Source organism: Saccostrea cucullata, unplaced genomic scaffold (assembly GCF_032062105.1).
Source record: "Saccostrea cucullata isolate Sc308-1 unplaced genomic scaffold, CSIRO_AGI_Scuc_v1 ctg5895, whole genome shotgun sequence".
Lineage (NCBI taxonomy): Eukaryota > Metazoa > Mollusca > Bivalvia > Ostreida > Ostreidae > Saccostrea > Saccostrea cuccullata.
The window spans coordinates 76,335-88,862 of NW_026920047.1; the positions used below are offsets into that span (position 1 = coordinate 76,335).

At 33.3% G+C, this 12,528-nt stretch overlaps 1 protein-coding gene across 2 annotated transcripts; it reads right to left on the reverse strand.

Annotated features, from left to right (window-relative positions):
- Window positions 1-663: 663 nt before the first annotated feature.
- Window positions 664-8,760, reverse strand: LOC134242225 (tripartite motif-containing protein 55-like). 2 transcript variants are annotated; one of them, XM_062724321.1, is made up of 2 exons: window positions 8,666-8,760; window positions 664-3,044 (listed from the first exon to the last, which is right to left on the reverse strand). In XM_062724321.1, exon 2 carries the CDS (start codon window positions 3,029-3,031, stop codon window positions 1,349-1,351), a length of 1,683 nt encoding a protein of 560 aa, XP_062580305.1. In that variant the 5' UTR covers window positions 3,032-3,044; window positions 8,666-8,760; the 3' UTR covers window positions 664-1,348. The 2 variants fall into 2 exon arrangements, with proteins under 2 accessions (XP_062580305.1, XP_062580298.1); XM_062724314.1 differs by lacking the exon at window positions 8,666-8,760 and adding an exon at window positions 4,689-4,791.
- Between the last annotated feature and the right edge of the window lie 3,768 nt (window positions 8,761-12,528).

The following is a 12,528-nucleotide window of genomic DNA, read 5'->3' on the forward strand; positions in this document are numbered from 1 at the left end:
GAAGCATCCTGGGGTAGTGAAGATTTTAAATTGTCCAAATTACGACCTGTTGGGTACGATAGGGTCAGATTAGGTATTACAAGAGGGAAATCTCGTTAAGAAAAACATGGTCTTGTTCTTGAAAGAGGAGTTACATGTACTTCTGTTAATGTTTAAATAACTTATTGGAATCTTTACTGGAATTATTGAAAAGTTGCTAAGTTACAATTTTTGGGTTTGATGCATGCAGTAAATTTGCTGTTTATTCAGCAAATGTTTGCAGGTAGGCAGTATATTAAATTTGTTAGAGAGCTAAGAATTCTCCCAATGATCGGATGATCCCGCAAGAAAATCTGCAAAAGTTCAAACATATGATTTGGGGGGGGGGGGATTTTGTTAATTAGGGAAACTTTCATTGCTTTCTGTTATTAATGTAATTATATCAAGTGTAAAATGGATCATTTGTTTGTAATAACATATACTTATTGTATTATAACAGGTGTTTGTTGTAAAGGACGGGAGGACGGGAAGAGTGTTCCAATCATTACAGGTGTCATCAGCATGCCCATCAGCGAGGGATTGGTGGTGGTCTGAGGTCAACAGGGGTCATCAAAGGTCATACGTCTACACCCACGCCAAGCTTATTTTCTCTTTTTGGTGTGAATTTCAGTCAGTGAAGAAACATTTTGTGAATTGTAAAATTGAACTTTTATTCCATGCAAAATATTAACATTCAAAAAATGAACTGTTTATATGTGCAATGATAAAATATTGAGATACTGAATTTGTAATTTTTTAAAAGGGTGAATGTTACCACATGTTATTTATTTGATTCGAGTGATATGACCAATGATTTTCGTTGGCTTAAATTAAAAAGTTTTTTTCAGTATTCCGTCCAGATGACTGTTTCTCAAATGTTTCCATGTTTACTCTATTGTGCAACAAAACTAGACTTTCTGTACTTTTAAAATAAACCAAAAAAAATTGAAATAAACAATGAGAAACCAGTAAAGATTGATTATATTTTGCATAAAATAGTATTGATCCTTTATTTTTCTTTGCTATATACAATTAAAACTTAACATTTATTTCTTGGCTATTTTATGCATGAATGTTAAAAAGTCTGAACAGAGCATCAAGTCTCAAAGTAGCCTAAGAAATAAAAAAAACCAACTGGCCCCTGACCCACAAAATGTAGGTGACAATAAACTTTTAGGGTCTATTCCGACTTACAAGCATTTTAGGAATGAACTTAAACACACAATAAGGATATCATAATTTCTGAAAACTTTTTATGATTGTGATTATAGATGAACCATAAAGAAGCACACAGTATTCTTCATGTGCTGTAATGTCTTTCTTTTTAGTTTCACATCAGATATTTGATTTTCTTCATTTGCTTCCTTCTATATTCAGCAACAAACAGATTGTCATTTGTGTCTGTACACAGTCCCAAGGGCTCAGAAATTCCAAAGGTTATGAATCGGAGGAACTGTCCATCCTGGTCTATGATGTGGACACAGTCATTGATATAATCAGCTGTAAGGATGTGACTCTGACTGTCTGTGGTGATTCCTTGTGGACTGAATGGTTGGTTCTTTGGAGCAGGAGTATGTCCAGTGTACCTGAATCTCAGTTTTCCGGCCTGATTGACCACCACTACTGCTCTAGCTTTATGGTCTGACACACAGATATCCAGGTTCCTGTTCTCTGTTATTAATCTCTTTGCAGGACCAGAGGAATAAAGAGATTTACCTTCATCATCAAATTCAATGCTTTGTTTCATCGTGGAACCTTGATAACGTAAAACTTGTGTCCGTTCGTTATCATTGTTATTCATGATAACTAAAATGTCACCAGAGGAGGTACTGCAGGCACCGTCAGGTCGCCAGTTCTTTTGTTTCACCAACTTTCGTATCTTCTCATTCTTCACAATGTTTACAGTGCCATCCATGGTATCGACATAAATTAAATCTCCATTTTTTGTCACTGTTATGTCAGAAGGTCTGCACTCGGACTTAGTTGCGATTGACTTGAGTAGTGATCTCTGACTTATGCTGTAGAGTTTCATGGTTTTGTCTTGTCCAGTTGTCCAGATTTCGTCATCACTCAGGCAGGCCACGTTGTAAAGTAAGTGATAATCCGTCTCTAAAGTGGACATAATCTCCGGTTCCTCAAGAAATTGTTTCAATGGAAGGGAGGCATCATCTTCCGGTGATCTCTCTTCTGCCTTCACACTGCAATCAAGTCCATCTTCTTCTGATAAACATGATGATAAACCTCCAAACATTTTGTTGAATTCTTCTTCTTTGATTTTTCCCAATGCCAATTTTGGTAAAGATGGCTCAGCTACTTGAAGAGGATTTTTATATCCTTCTATATCAGTTGTGACATTAATAAGCTTTGTGATGTCCATGTAATTGATCAATCTTTCCATGGAACTGATTTCATCCTTGATTTCGGATATTGTCTTGCTAATTTCATCCATATGATTTTGTAGAGTTTGCCGCTGTTTGTTTTTTATCTCGTCAACTTGATTTTTCAGTTTCTTGACAATCTTTTCAATATTTCTGTGCCAGTCCTCTCCATGTTTTGTTATGGCTGTTGAAAGATCTGCGTGGTCCTTTTCCAACTGACTCATTTTGTTCTGTACATCAGAGGCAATGTTCTGGTACTTGGGGTAAATTGTTTCTTTCAATTCAGTTTGTTCTTTGATAATCTTTTTCTTTTTTTCGTCGAGAACATGTGAGATTTGTAAAAATTCATGACCTAGATGTTGATCAGTCCTGAGGCAGGCATTACAGGCGGGGTCATCACATTCATTACAGTACATTTCATATCTTTTTTTGATATGAGATGCACAAAAGGGATAGAGCGGAGATTTTCTCACAGCGAATCTCACAATTTTGTGTTGTTTAGATATGCCAGACATCATGTGTTCTCCCACACAGGCCTTACACAGGTTGACAAGACATGTATCACAGCCCATCAGTGCCTCGCCGGTCTTACACAGGTCACATGGTCTTTGGACACTGGTCCTGGTCGGATCCATGTCCAAGTAATGCCTGAAATATAAGTTCGAGAAAATGTTAAAGTTATTGTACTGCACCTTAAATCAGAGAAATTTATCTGCATCGACAGCTCATAATTATTGGAGTTAAAATGGTGTTTGCAAATAATATTTATCCTTATGTCGAATGTTGACTGTCGTTTTTCACTCAAACTGTTACACCATTACTTTCAAACTTAATTATCAATGGATTTTTCCCTTAACCCTCTCAATATAATGATCACACGGCGGTTTGAGACCGATCTGAAAGGGACGCTCACTTCTCCGTGGCATCTGATCCTCTGTTGGCAGAGGCCCTTGATTGCTCTGCTTGCAATCAGTTCAGTTTAATGGGACTTTAAATTCTTGTTTATATGGATAATTTGTGAAACAACAACAGTATAAATGTGAAAAGAAATACTTAAGGAAGCTCTTTAGACACTGCTGTCTAAAGAGTTTTAGTTTATTTACCTGAATATGTAAGCTACCTTTTGATGTATATAGATTGCAACAGTAAAAGACACAACTGACTTTATTAATACCATAGACATATAATCAGGACCAGGAAAATCACTATATTTAGCTATATAGCTTAATTTACCTATGTAGCTTTATTTATCTATATAATATAGCTTTATTTTTTTTATTTAGCTATTTTAGAATAGGTTTCTGTTTTATGAAAAGCAGACAAAAAGTTGCATGAAAATTATGGCTGATATTTTTTTAAAAGGTTTGATAAAAACAACCTAGGGCATAGATAGTAAAAACATTCCTCTTTTAGACACTTTTTTACCAAAAAATGCATTATTTTCTATTGTTTTGATAGCTGTCCCTCACTGGAAGTGCGGTGAGGCATGACTAAGTGTGACTGCCTTGCATTGTGCTGAATTATTACAAATCTATTATCTTGTTGACCAAAACTTCTTTTCTTTGTTAAAGTAGCTGCTTAATTAGGGAATAACTATCTTCTAATTTGGTATTTGCGACTGTTAATGCTGATTTAACGGTCACAAACTGAGTTTTACCGGCGACGCATATGGAGCCGGTAAAACGGATGTTTGTGACCGTTAAATCAGCATTAACGGTCGCAAATACCAAATTAGAAGTTTAGTTATTCCCATTCTAATGCAATCCATGCATTTTGTTTGTTGTTTACGTCTTATTTTGTTGAATTTTGTTACATGAAATACGTCACGGAGCATTGTATTTTTGCGTCGCTCTATTATGACGTCACAATGAAAAAGCTTTCACGCTCATTAATGCTCGTTTTACTGCTTCAAACATCAGTGTATGAGCCAATCAAAGAGTGTTTTACAAAAAAATTGCATTAGAATCACAGATTAACTGTAGATAGCCCCAAAACTTTTAGATCTTTGACTGCAATTGCACAAAAGGAGAAACATTTTTATAAGTGGGCTTTTGGTGAATTGTTTTCAGTCCATTTCAAAGTTGAAAACTAATAGTTCATTATGCGACTTTTTGTCTGCTTTATATAAAACAGAAATTTACTCTGAAAAGCTAAATAAAGCTATATATATTATATAGGTAAATAAAGCTAAATACAGGTGATGTAGGTAGATTTAGCTATATGGCTAAATACAGTGAGTTTCCTGGACCTGATAATTTCAAATAATGTAATTAAAAACATAACATTACTTACCCCTACTTTCCCTAGGCAAGTAAACAGCAATGATATCCGTTCTCGATACTTTATAAGTTTATTCTCTACTAGTGCTGAGTAACTGACTCTAGACCAAAATCACTGAAAATGAACCAAAGAAGCACAGGTATGATGTAGGCTAATTTTCTCAATGACTAAATTTTAATTTTCTTTTAGTGTTCAGAGCTTCCTTGGGGGAAATGTGTAAAACGGGTCACTCACAGACTATTACACGCGTTGTTTACATTCTACCTGATATAAAGTTTCCTACTGGACTTTTACGAGAAGTGCTGACTTTCACAATCGACGCTTACTTTTACACAGGTAAAATGTACGGGAGCTCGTTTTTAATAAGAATATTGAAATAAACAGTTGATAATAAGATACGATTAACTTGGTCATTTTTAAACAGATTGATTGATTGATTGTGTATTGTTTAACGTCCCTCTCGAGAATTTTTCACTCATATGGAGACACCACCACTTGCCGGTTGAGAGCTGCAAATTTTTATCCTGTACTCGGCACTTAAGGCCATTGAGCAGGGAGTGATCTTTTTCGTGCCAGCACCTACTGCGACATGGGACCTCGGTTTATAGGTCTCATCCGAGGGACGGTCTCCACGTCCCACAGTGGGATTCGAACCCGCGACGTAAGAATTGACTCCTTATTTCGCGACTCTAGAGCAGACGCTCTATATAACCACTCCATTTTTAAAAATAAAATATTACATTGTTCAGAAAAGGAATTCCCAAAAAAGTTCTTGAGCTAGTTAACATTAGTTTACTCTTAGTTAAGTAAAGTTACTGTATTGTATATTGTAATTTTTTTTTAAGTTTTGACTGAAGTAAATAAAAACAATAAAACTATAAATTTCAAAAAGATAAGTTTTATTATCTTAATATCCTACAACCATTTTTCTGACTTGTCTAGTAAATTATAGTTAACTATAATATAGACAATTTTTGTTATAGTTGCAACCGCCCTTTCTAAAACCCCTACACATCCACAAATTGTTATTTTAGCTCTCTATAACACATGTTAAATTCATATTGTATACCATGTAAGTGTTCTAAATATAATTTGTACTTTTAAATTTTTCTTTTTTGGCTAGATTATACGTAGGAGTAAAATAAAATTGACTGAATAATCCATGAATTCACTCTATCTGTTGATTATTTTAAACACGTTGATATAGTCTTGTTTGTAGTCATACCGGTATTAATTTTCCTTTTCTGATGTTTTGTTTGGGACAAAACTGCAAATTATTCACTACATTAAATTTTCATGATAAGAGAATTTTGGGTTGTGTATTTTTTTTTTTACTAGATTGCCCCCCCCCCCCTGGAAAAAAAAATCGGGATCCGTGCGAGTTCATATATAATATGAATTATTATAATTTTAACCCAAATGTGCATACAATGATGCATGATCAGGAACACATGGTATTGTTAATTACGCATGCACGGCCCTTGTGTTCGAATGATCACACAAGTAGTAGTCTATACTATTATTTCAATCTCTTAAAAATGAAAACTTAATATTCACTGTTTCATGACTTTCCAGATTAAACAATACTTTATCAATACTGTAAATACAGATACAATAGTAATTTCCCCTATTTTCTCGTAATTTTTAATTTTGTCTTTGTATAGGCACCAGAACAGGGGGCTTAATGGGGGGCATCTTCCGGAAATACATTTAGAGTCGAAATACCCTTCCCTGATGAATGCCTTTTTCTAGGTGACAAAATTTATCCAAACCGACATCCAATCCAGGCACGTAGCATCGTTTTGAAATTGGGAGGGGGGGGGGGGCAGCATGAGATCTGAGATAATTTTTTTTTGACTTACCGGAAAATATTGAAAAACAAAATAAGTAAATAAAAAAAATTGCACAAACTCGAAAATCCTACTTCGGGGGGGGGGGGGGGTGTAGGAGAGTCAAACATTTTTCAATGCCACCTTCTTCCAGTAACAATTTTTCTTTACATTCAATATTACATTTCCCTAATATCGACTTCCTGTAGTATCAAGTGGGGGGGGGGGGGGGGGGGCAACCATCCTTTCAATGAACATTTCCAATACTTAAAGTAATGTTAGGAAAAAAGTGCCCCGCCCCCCGGTTGCTAAGTGCCTGCAATCATAACCCCTTTCACTATACAACAGATACACGGTCGTTTATATTTGAGTAGTGTGTGGAGAAAACGTAGATATAAATTACGACGAGTTTTTTATATTGTATATGGCCTCATTTATAGAAGAAATGAAAAATACAACATATTATTACAACTTTTTTCTTCAATCAATATAAAGAGTATAAGATTGAAATTTTTAAGTTATTTTTTAATTGAAAAGTTGATTCTTAGATTGTATAATTTATAGCTTCATTTATTTGAAGTACTAGTTACTGTACTTTTAGAATTTTCAATCATTTTTTGGTAATATGTCTTTTGTTAACTGGAAATCATTTTTTTCATAAAGAAATCCCAATCAATATATGTGCTATCTACTTCAGGGAACAAATTCTTATACTGGACGTATAGAACATGCAATCAATCAAGCATACACTAATTTTCATCGCGTGGTCGTCAACTTTGAAAGTCATCTTCGATCTTACATTTATTTTAGATTTAATTATATACAAAGTATAAATAAATATTATCAATTCTGTGCCTCCTTACATAAGGCAGGTTTAAACGTAAATGTAAGCGTCGATTGTAAAAGTCAGCGCTTCTCGTAATATAAAAATCCATTTATAGCTTTGTCCTCGTTTATTAATACGCTAACTCTAACACTGGCAAATGCCGTTATAGTAATTAAAATTATATGAATAAATCTTGTTCATGAGCAATTTTTTAAAAACACAAAACTATGATGTAGGGTGAATTCACCATGCATCGGATACCCTTGTACTTCAACAAGTTCTAGCGATATCGCTACCGACGGAAAATTATCAAAATGGACCTTAATATTTAGTATGTGATTAAAATATAAATTTTGAACACAGTTATATGCCTTTTATTGGGAAAATATCCTCAAAAATCGAGTTTTTAAAAATAACCCAGAATTCACCATGGATCGGATATTATTTACCATGCATCGGACAGACGGTATTTGGACCGAAAAAATACCATACCTTTATCACAATGCTTTAAAGTCCTTGATATGGATATATTTTTATCTTTTATCTAAGAAATTACCCTCAACTTAAATTTAATTGACGATATTGTTGCACAAATGTAGAAAGATTCAAGATACCTCACTCTGCCTTAGAAATGCTTTAAAATGCTTGTAATGCGGTAATTCGCGCCTTTTTCTCATGGTTTACCATACTCTAGTTTGTAGAAATAAATTAAGTCAAATTCTAGACCTCATTTATCGATAACTTGTATTTTTCTCAAAATATAGAATTTTTATTTTCTATTTCCATTTAAAAACAGCTGTCAGTTGGGTTCTGTATGAAAATGGTAGTGCTTACCTTTGCATCGGAAAGTGTCCGATGCATGGTTAATTTGTGTCCGATGTACGGAGAAATGAACATACTAGTGAAAACCAGCTTTTAAAAGAATTATACGAACATTGAAGTGAAATTTCTTTAAAATTTTTGTAAAATTATCAATCTTTGACTTTATTCACCAAAGTCTGCCTCGTTCCGTTGAAGTCGAATTTTAAGAACGATAACTCTAAAAATCGCAAAATCTTAAATTCCTGGTTGTTCCCCTTTGATGATGTAAAATATGACGTAACTTCAAGGCCATTCTCGGGGTATTTTTATCACAACATGATAATAACAATCGGTATCATTAAAAAATTTAAGTCTTCAGCTTCAAGACAGAAACAAATAAATACACGGAACTCTTAAGTTGAAAGAGAGTTTATTTTCTAAAGTTGTCCGATGCAAGGTATGTGTCCGATGCATGGTGAATTCACCCTAATTATAAGAAACAATTAAATACCATCTTTATCCTTGTTTATTACCTGCCTCATGGCCTCTTGTACGGCAGATGGTAAAACTAGTACTTTTAGTACCCGACTTCCGACAGTCCGACTGGGGTGTTGCTAAAACGCGGAACGAAAACAGAAAATCTATGTCATGATGCAATTAGCCTAGATTCGATATGAATCAGATATAAAAGCAATATTCTTTATATAAAAGTCATGTCTAATAAAAAAATTATCGAAAACTACGATTTATTCATAAATCATCCACACCCTCAGTCTATGGAATACATATTACCCAAATCTTGAGTATCTATCTAAACGATTTGTACATTTCTTTTTAAAGAATGCTCAGTATTCATAAAAGAAGATATTGTTTTGAAATAGCAGGGACCTATATACTAACTTATATACTATATATATACTTAGTATATAGGTCCCTGGAAATAGGCAGGAATAAAGAAAGACTACTAGTATGTAAATGTACATATATATATTATTATGTTTATTCACCAATCAAGGGCCCACGGGGGGCATGAACATTATATTACAAAATGATAACATTGATTACAATTCTATATTAAGGATAATGTGACATGACTAGTGATTAAGTTTGACATTGAGAAGTGCATCACCACACTGGATCAAAAGCATAGAAACCATAGAATGATAAAAGAAAACACAATTAAATAAAAATGATAGATATAAGGTAAATTAAAAAAAAAAAAAAAAATCTTGTAGTAATGGCAGTACTCTAATATAAAACTAGTGCATCTTGAATACAAAGGGCACCAGGGGATGATACCTCTACACAGCCAGTCTGGCAAACCTGTACCCTAAGTATTGAAGATGGTCATTCAAAAAAAAAAAAAAATCAATTAAGTATTAACAGAAATAGTAATTTCAATTAATAAGTACTTAGCATATAATTAGAAACTTAATGCAAACTAATCTCTTGGAGTTAGTTCAATAGATATTTGACATATGCATACCCACATACACAAACACACACTTACTGTTACACAAATCCATGCATACAAAAATAATAATTTATATACAAATATATGTATGTATAGTATATATCATAAACATACACTTATTGTTACACATATCCATGCATACAAAAATAATAATTTACACACAAATATATGTATATATATAAACGAATGGTACTATCATGTATAAATGTAAATCTGTGATCTTGAAGGTAGCATACAATTAATGTAAAGAAAAGGTAACTTGGATACAGAGGGTACCAGGGGACGATGCCTCTGCACAGTCGATTTTACTGGCAAACCCGTACTCTAAGTATTCAAGACACCCATTCTGACTGATTCTGTACATTTAAGAAGGGAATGGGGGGACACATTAAATTTACAAAAAAAAAAAAAAAAAAATTCCATAGGTTTACTAATACTTTTCATACTTCAGCTCTCATAATCATTTTACTGACTTGAATCAGTATTTGCACATCCTCATTGGTCATAAGCCAAATTAACTTTTTATCACTGTCCAAATCTTAGAGGATTTGTTTATTAATTCAGACAAAACATTTCTTTCATCCTTAACATGATTACATGAAAGGAGAAAATGTTTCTCATCTTCAATTGTTTTGATATTGCATCTATCGCAGTGTCTTAATTTCTTCTCTAGAAATGCCTATATATCGACCCCTTTCAATTTTAAAGTCTGTGAGCTGATATGCGAAAACGAGTAAAACTTCTCCTCTGCTCAAAATTCTTAATTAAATTAAGATACTTTTCTTGACCAAAATTTTGTTTAAAAGTGCTATAGCATCTCAGCTTTTTATCAGAGTGTGATTTAAGTTGAGAATTCCACTCTTGTATATAATATCTAAATAAACAATCTGTATGTTCACGTTTGAATTTGTGCATTTTGACTGAAGTTAAATCACGAATACCCTCGATATTGGTAATAAGAAAATTAATGGAGCTGTACCAAGAAGGGAGTTTTTTCTCAAACAATGATTTGGATTCACAGTATGCATCTTTTAAAATTGGGAAAGAATGGCCTAGATTTTCAAGCCTATACCAGTACCTTATCATTGATCTTACAATGTCAAAGTGCAGGGGAAATCTACCTAAATCAGACAATACAGCAAAATTAGTTGCAGTTTTATGCACACCTAGTACTGATTTACAAAATTTCAAGTACTGTTTTTCACAGAGTAAGTTGGAGTATATTTTATCAATAGTACAATTGGGTATGCTATTTTTTTTTTGTAAATGGATTAAAACAACCCCAAACTTCAGATGCATACAATAAAATAGGTTTAATTGTATGGTCAAAAATATGAATGGTGGTTTTAACCTCAGGATTCAGGGAAATGAAATTTTTCCTGAGTTTAAAAAATGATTTTAATGCTTTTTGATAAAGCTGCTTTTGAGCAAAGGAGAAAGAACCCGAAGAACAAAATGTCACACCTAGATATTTGTATTCAGACACACATTCCAGTTCGACATCATCGAGGTAAAATTTTGTTTTGGAGAATCTACCTGCTTTGTTAAAAACAACTATCTTTGTTTTAGAGGTATTTACACAGAGACACCAATCGTTACAGTATTGCTGTAGAATATTAAGTTCTTGTTGTAAACCTTCCGCTGTGGAGGAGAGTAGAATTATGTCATCAGCATACATCAAACATTTAACTGAATTTGAATTTAAATAAACAGGGTCAGTAGCTGAGTTCAGGTAATCTGGAAGATCATTAATAAAAATTTTAAATAAATTGGGACTGAGATTGTCACCTTGCTTCACTCCCAAAGTTATTGGGAAAAAGTTAGTAATCTTATTATCGACTCTGACACAGGATTTACTTGATGTATACATACTTTTCACTACTTCATAAAAATTTGTTCCTACCCCTATTTTGAGGAGTTTAATTTTGATTCCTGTGTGTATAACAGTATCAAAGGCTTTTTGAAAATCAACAAAGCAGGCATATACTCTACCATCTTTAGTATTACAGTACTTATCAATAATTGTCTTGAGTATATACATATGGTCTGATGTTCTTGCTTTTCGAGTGAAGCCGATCTGATAATCACTTATTACATGATGTTTTTCTAAAACTTGATCAAGTCGAATGTCTAGTATTTTATTGAATAACTTTCCTATTGCATTTGTAACTGTAATGCCCCGATAGTTGTTTGGGTCAGAACTATCATTACTTTTATAAATAGGAATAATGTACCCAGAAGACCAAGTTTTTGGATAATATCCAAATGTAAGGCAACAGTTGAATATTTTATAGAGACATGGTAGTAAAAAAGTTTGACTACATTTGATCATATGGTTTGAAATATTGTCAAGACCTGGGGCTTTTCCATTTTTTAATTTTGAGATAGCATTTGAAATTTCTGCTACAGATATATGATTATCAAGTTCACTTAAACATTTACTTTTTTCCAGATTGGTAAGAATATTATCAAGCTGTGCTAGACGTTGAGCATACTTGGGTTTTGGTTGGTTTAGATTTTGGAAGTGAGAGACCCAGGTGTTTGGATCGATTGCGTCCGAGCTGTTCGTGTTTTCAGTACCTTGCAGCTTATCAATAAGATTCCAATAAGATTTTGGGTTTTCTTCATGTAGAGTTTCTAACTGTTTTAGCAGAGATTGTTTATACTGTCTGCATTTGTATTTCCTTGTTTTGGTATATTCTCTATACAGTTTGTAATAGTGATTTCTGACAGCGGGATCTTTGGGGTATTTAGTATATATTTTTTCGTAGCTAAATAGATTTCTTCTCATAGAATTCAAGTCTGAATCAAACCATTTTTTATGGTTTTTGTTTGTCTTTTTGCATTTTTTTTTGCATTTTCTAAGGGACTTATCTGCAGTATTAATAAGGATATTAGATAATTCTAATGTAGCATTATCAA